The 6,566-nt window shown below is 37.6% G+C and overlaps 1 protein-coding gene across 1 annotated transcript in view; it reads right to left on the reverse strand.

Annotated features, from left to right (window-relative positions):
• Window positions 1–5,235, reverse strand: part of LOC137296791 (inositol-pentakisphosphate 2-kinase-like) — a 106,024-nt gene extending 100,789 nt beyond the window's left edge. The window contains exons 1-3 of the mRNA XM_067828645.1: window positions 5,122–5,235; window positions 4,336–4,413; window positions 480–578 (exon numbers count right to left, since the gene is read on the reverse strand). Of these exons, the coding sequence (XP_067684746.1) occupies window positions 480–578; window positions 4,336–4,413; window positions 5,122–5,202 (258 nt within the window). The 5' untranslated portion in view covers window positions 5,203–5,235. The remainder of the gene's footprint in view (window positions 1–479; window positions 579–4,335; window positions 4,414–5,121) is intronic.
• Window positions 5,236–6,566: the final 1,331 nt, after the last annotated feature.

The following is a 6,566-nucleotide window of genomic DNA, read 5'->3' on the forward strand; positions in this document are numbered from 1 at the left end:
TAGCAGACTTATTAAATTCTTATTAAAATCCCTATCATATATAAATATGAAGCTAAAAAACAAAATTTAAATTTTAAAGGACCTGAGAAGAATTAATAATTCCTTAGAACAAAGGCAATCGTGACATGCCAAGTCATTCAAAACTTGAGTCAGGCTCCTTTTCGATATACATATATATTCTTGGGTTTGGAAGATGGACTATATATCATTCAAAAAAGGTAGGGGATATTGGATTAATAAACTGCAAATGATGAAGTCAAGGAGGAAACAGATGATAAAGAGAAAATGCAGAACTAAGTGACACTCTATTCCCTTCCTTTGAATATGTTCCTTTTTCTCAACATGCATTGGCATTGACTAGTGGTATGCTTGTGAAATGCAATATCCCCTACTTTTTTTTAATGGTATACAAACAGGAAATGCAACCAAAAAACATCTGCCCATCCTTCCTGACAGAAATGCATGCTGTTGGCACATACCGGTGGTGTGACAAATTTCGGAGACAACAGCGGCTGCATTACATTGGTAACATAGTCGACAATCTTCCTCATCTCCATCACAATGTGATCACAGCAAGGCTGAAACACAGATATCAACAAATCAATTCTTTTTCATGATTTAATATTTTTTTCATACAACCAGAATTAGAAGTCTGAAAACAGGAGATGAAATATCTGAGAAATTTTATGTGAGTTATTGATCACTAAATGGGCTTAAGTAGTTGCCGACTTTGACTGGCTAGTGATTTTTCCTAAAATCTCACTCAGCTGTACAGAAGTGACATGAAAATGAAGGCAGCATTTGAATTATCATGTCTGGATTCAACCAACCATTTTGAATGGTTGATTGGTTATTTAACTCCACACTTATCAATATTTCATGTATAAGGTGGCAATCCACAAATCTTATAATTATTCCAGCTATATGGTGGCAGTTTGAAAATAATAAAGAGTGGACCAGAAAATCCAGTGACCAACATCATGAGCACTGTTTGATACAGTCTGGATATGATGATATGTACCAACCAAGTCAGCAAGCCTAACCACCTCATCCTGATACTATACTCACCACTTACATTAAAACAAGGTTACTGAAGACCATTTCTAACACTGATCTTCATGGGTATCCAGCAAACCAGGGACTGATATCATGAACATAGATCGATTCATAAAACAATCATGGGTTTGCTAAGCACAAACATGACCCTGACCTTCCAGGTCAGGTAAGATACCATGCATACGAGATAATGATGCAGCATGAATAACTGCATGAATGAACATGTGCTGTAGTTAGCAATATATATGTGCCCTACCTTTGTGGAATAATAAATTAATAATAAATAACTATTTCTAGCGAATAAATATTTTGTTTGGTTCATCACTAGTATGGGAGCGAAGTGAGGGAACAGTCATATCTAATGTATGTCAGTGAACTCAGTAATTCTTTGGTGTTTAATACATGCTGTTATGTGACAGCTGTGTATATATCAAGCCATCTGCAACAGAAAATCAGGTAACAGATATCAGATGTTTATATATACTTATACTATTTTAGCCGAAGCCACTGTCCAGGGTTACTCTACTAGTCACAGGACTTCCATGTTGAGCATTAAGAAATGGCTGCAAAAAAGGGTTCGGCAATATGACAGTTACTAAAAACATTTAATCTGTTGAGATACATTATATTTACATATTTAGAAGAGTTAAGTACCCCCTATTTACATATTTAGAAGAGTTAAGTACCCCCAATTTAAATATTTAGAAGAGTTAAGTACCCAATAAGGATAAGAAACTCTGTGTAAAAGTACTTAATTCTTTTAACTAGTGGGAGTGTACAAAATGATAGTTACTCCTAAAAAGATGCAATTACTCACACACAAACACACATGGGAGTAAATACCCAGTTGCTTGAAAAATTATCTGGAGCTCTGAGACGTCATGAGCAAAGATACAATCATGTAAAGTCTTTATCTTCACAGCTTCAATCTCTGATTTAACAATGCATCTTTATCTAAAAGTATATACTTTCAGAGGAAAAGCAAGCCTGACCATCCTATCCCATTTGCCACCTTTTGTTGTAAGGCAAATTCAAACAAGATCTTTACGTGAGATATCAGTGATCACCACTGTGATTAATGAAATAGAGTCAAGATTACAAATGATTCATTGAGTATAGTGTTACGTCGCTGTTAGCAATGTTTCAGCCATATCACAACAAGGAGACACCAGAAATGTGCTTCACACATTGTGCCCATGTAGGGAACTGAACCTGGGTTTTCAGTGTGATGAGTGAACACTTTAACCACTAGCCCCCACCCCATGTCCCTCCAGATTATGAAATGAATGAATGAATGAATGAATGAATGAATGAATGAATGAATGAATGAATGAATGAATGAATGAGTAAACATGAAAGCTGTTGGGGAACAATATCAGCCCAGCCACATATTGCTAAAATTTGATGCCCATTTCAGCTTCCTTAGCAAAAGGAAATCCAGGGGTTTGTAAGACAAAACAAGATTTGCAAAAAGGTTGCTATTTTGTTTTAAATTGGTCAGTTGTTAAAATGTCACCTACACTAAATCACAAAATATGAAACCTGTATTTCCAAATCTCACCATGAAAAAAAGTGCATGAGTGAAGGTGGTGTTAGACCACTTTTACAGGGGTTCAAAAATCCCATCGCCTGTCACCTGGGACAAGTCAGTTTTCATTTCGGGCAATCAAATAATGGTATCTTATTTGTCCGTGGACTATTAGATAATTTCCACTTATGGTTTCAAATTGGAAAGAGTGAGTGAGTGAGTGAGTGAGTTTAGTTTTACGCCGCACTCAGCAATATTCCAGCTATATGGCGGCGATCTGTAAATAATCGAGTCTGGACCAGACAATCCAGTGATCAACAACATGAGCATCGATCTGCGCAATTGGGAACCGATGACATGCGTCAACCAAGTCAGCAAGCCTGACCACCCGATCCCGTTAGTCGCCTCTTACGACAAGCTGAGTCGCCTTTTATGGCTTGGAAAGAAAAATAGTCAGGACAAGTTACTTTCTTGTGTGGCAAGTTGCTTTTAAAGACATCCTGAAACCCTGCTTTTAGCAATACTCGTAATAATCCATGGCGGGAGACACCAGAAATGGGTTTCACAAATTGTACCCATGTGGGGAATCAAATCCGGGTCCTCAGTGTAACAAGTGAATGATTTTGCTGGAATATTGCTAAAGGTGGCATAAAACGAAACTCACTCCCTCAAGATTTCATAAAAACTACATTGTAATATTTGAATTACTTCAGAAGAAAAATAAATTCTAAAACTGATTTAACCCCAAAACCTGATCTGTCTGTAAACCAGTATGGTAAACTGCAGCCATTCAAATGACTGGACATGCATACAGGCATACAGATAGCACTGCAACAGAGACCCAGACCCAACATGGATGCTAATTCCTTTTTATACAGAACACAGCACCAGGCAGATAATTCCCGCTTATACAGAACACAGCACCACTCAGATTAACACACATGGTTAACTGTATGTATCAGCATGATATATATTCATGTGCTCAGAGTCTGGTTCGTACACCAATGTGACTGAGAAACCAGGGTGATATAACTGGTATGAGTGTGAGATCAAATTCTAAGTTCGTGATTGGCTAATTCATAGCGATGACCACAGGTCAGAATATGACAGACTACTTTCCTGATGGTAACTTATTTTAAAATTAGTTGTGCTTTGGGTGAACTCACTTACATCAGTACAGATAGATCAGAGTGTGGAATAATGTTCTTAGGTCTTATCTAGTTTCAATTGTCATCTTGGTATTGATAATTCCCAGGATGACAGTAACATTAGGTATGAATTGGGAACAGTTAGCCTGTTTTGCTATGAAAAAGTGTGTTTGGTTTTACATTGACCTTAGCAATATTTCACCAATACCATGGCAGGGGAAACCAGAAATGGGCGTCACACATTACACACGTGGGGAATCGAACCCTAGTCTTTGGTGTGACGAGCAAACACTTTAACCACTAGGCCACCCTACCGCCCCCTGTTTTATTATGCACTACTGCACCAATGTGATAAGGGTGACAGACAAAATACATATTAATTCAATGATAAATTGGTGCAATGTTTAGTACCAATGTTTTTCAGTGCAAACGTACATGTCAGATACTGTTTATCTAACAGATCTTTATGTGGGAACGTTTCCACACAACTTGAAAGTTAAATGTTATTTGACATGCACTGCTGTGTAGTATTACTAGTAATCTCCATGCATTAAACTGCCATCACATATGAAGGTGTACCTGATAAGGACTAAGAAAAAATACCTCTGAGGAGTCCAAAGGGTAGAGAGTCTCCATGGCTTGTGTGAAATAGGTTTTCACCAAGCGGAACACCTGGTGGGTCTGGAAAATATATTGATCAGAAATACTGTTACTGTGATTAAGATCAAATGATACATATCAGTATATGTAACATTTTAAACCAATAGTTCTTTTTGCTTCTCATACAAAGTTCTCTAAATCCTTGATTTTAGTGTTCAATTCATGGGGTAATTGATCCAGATTATCTTTATGGTAACAGTTCTTAGAATACCGAATATAAAAATGAACTGTTTAATGATGTTTACAAAACTAAAACCAAACAGATGAACTCATCAAATAAAAATGAAAGTGTTTAATAAGACTGTGTTTTTCTGCATAGGGAAATACTTGAATCCTCGATAAAGTCAGTTTGTTATAAACCTCGAAACGCATGTTTTATTAAAGAACATTGGGTTGTCATCTTCCAACAGAAAACACTGAGTTCAGCGTCTGAGTGGGCATCTTTTCATAAAACAGATTTCATCATAAACTCAGTATCTTAACTGACATGCTTTAGACAGCTACTTAGCACCCAAACGCAAAGAAATCAGATGTGATTCATTACTTTGTTTTTTTCCCTCTCTAGACCGTATTCGGTGATGCATGATTCATCCCATGGTGACAGATTTCGAAATGCCAGTGTGCAATACACAGTTGCACCGACCAAGGGTCACACGTGACCGGCCGTTAAATCTTCATGACATAGCCCCAAACCAAAAGAATATAATCGATTATCCAATTTTAGTTTACCTCAGGATCTGCGACAACAAGGCTACAGTTTCCTTCACCTCTATATTTCCATTCGGCATTTTCGTGCATGGAGCGCGCCATCTTGGATTTCTGTTTCGAGTCTCCACAGTTGAAGAGTTCCGCCAAGTGGGGCTGATATGAGCTATCTATATTATGCATAGTTGAGTTGGCTTGAGTTGGGTTTTACGTCACATCGGCATTATTCCAGCCATATAGTGACGAGATCAAATTCGCATCCATGCTTAGACTGAACTAGTCTGTCTCGCATGCCTTGAACCACATTATATCCCCTAATAATTTCTCAGCAATGGTAAAGCCCCAAATGAAGTAAGTCTGTTTTCCCCAAGGTCCAGTCTCCCAACTAAATGGGGCTCCTTTTCAAAGAATAAAAGTGAGTTTATCTGTTATCATTAAACTTCTATATATTCAGAGACTAAGCGTTAGTCTAAGACTGGACATGTACAAACACATGCCATAAATTTAATTATTAGCATCAATGGCAAGCACCTATAATTATATAAGTGTTGAAAGAGACAGGTTTTGTAAAACGTGTGGAATTTCACGAACGAATTAAACATAACTTAATTATCATCTACATTATCTGAAGCTAAAGGTGTGCGATGTCATTTTCTATTTATGGAATGTCTCGTAATATATGTTTTTACAGGTCCTGTCTATAAACATATTGAGCGTACTGGCGTCAAGTCTGGACCTGTGGTCGACGGCATGAACCCGCCACTTAGATACAATGTTAGATCACGTCGTCACGGTTAATTTGCATCCTGGTGTTTTACTTTCAACTTCACCAGTAACACGTGAACCATATTTCAGAACATTTTGAAATGGTAACCGTGGAGTTCCGCTTTAAAAGTTGTGTTCAGCAGCCCTTGCTTGTAGCAGAAGGCGACTGCCTAAATCCAGTAATCATTAACTTCCTTGCTCATGGTGTCAATCACTGGCTTCTGTGGTCTTTATTCGAGTACATACGGACTTTTGGGATGTTTCTCCTGCATTGTGCGGCATTAAACTAGCAATATGGTTCCATTAGATTATGTTTATTTCATTTTAATATTCATATGTATGCCTGAACCTACAGCAATCTACCGCAGACACCACGATGTCATAACGATAGTCAAATGCGTTATCATATATATTAAATTTGTGGGCTTTTATATATGGATGGGTGTATTGCATGTACGTCTACAGTTACCAAAATGTAATATATGTTCTTTCTAACTCAATAAATTAGCAACTGTATTGAGCATTTGATGACTGTAATGTGATATGTGAATAAAGTCTATGCTTTATGTGTGTTAGTGAGTGAGTTTAGTTTTACGCCCCTTGTAGCAATATTAGAGCAATATCACGGCGGGTGACCCCCTCGTCATCATCATCGTCGTCGTCATGGCCATCGACATCGTCATCGTCATCATTCATGGTGATTC

The sequence above is a fragment of the Haliotis asinina genome, chromosome 9 (assembly GCF_037392515.1).
Source record: "Haliotis asinina isolate JCU_RB_2024 chromosome 9, JCU_Hal_asi_v2, whole genome shotgun sequence".
Lineage (NCBI taxonomy): Eukaryota > Metazoa > Mollusca > Gastropoda > Lepetellida > Haliotidae > Haliotis > Haliotis asinina.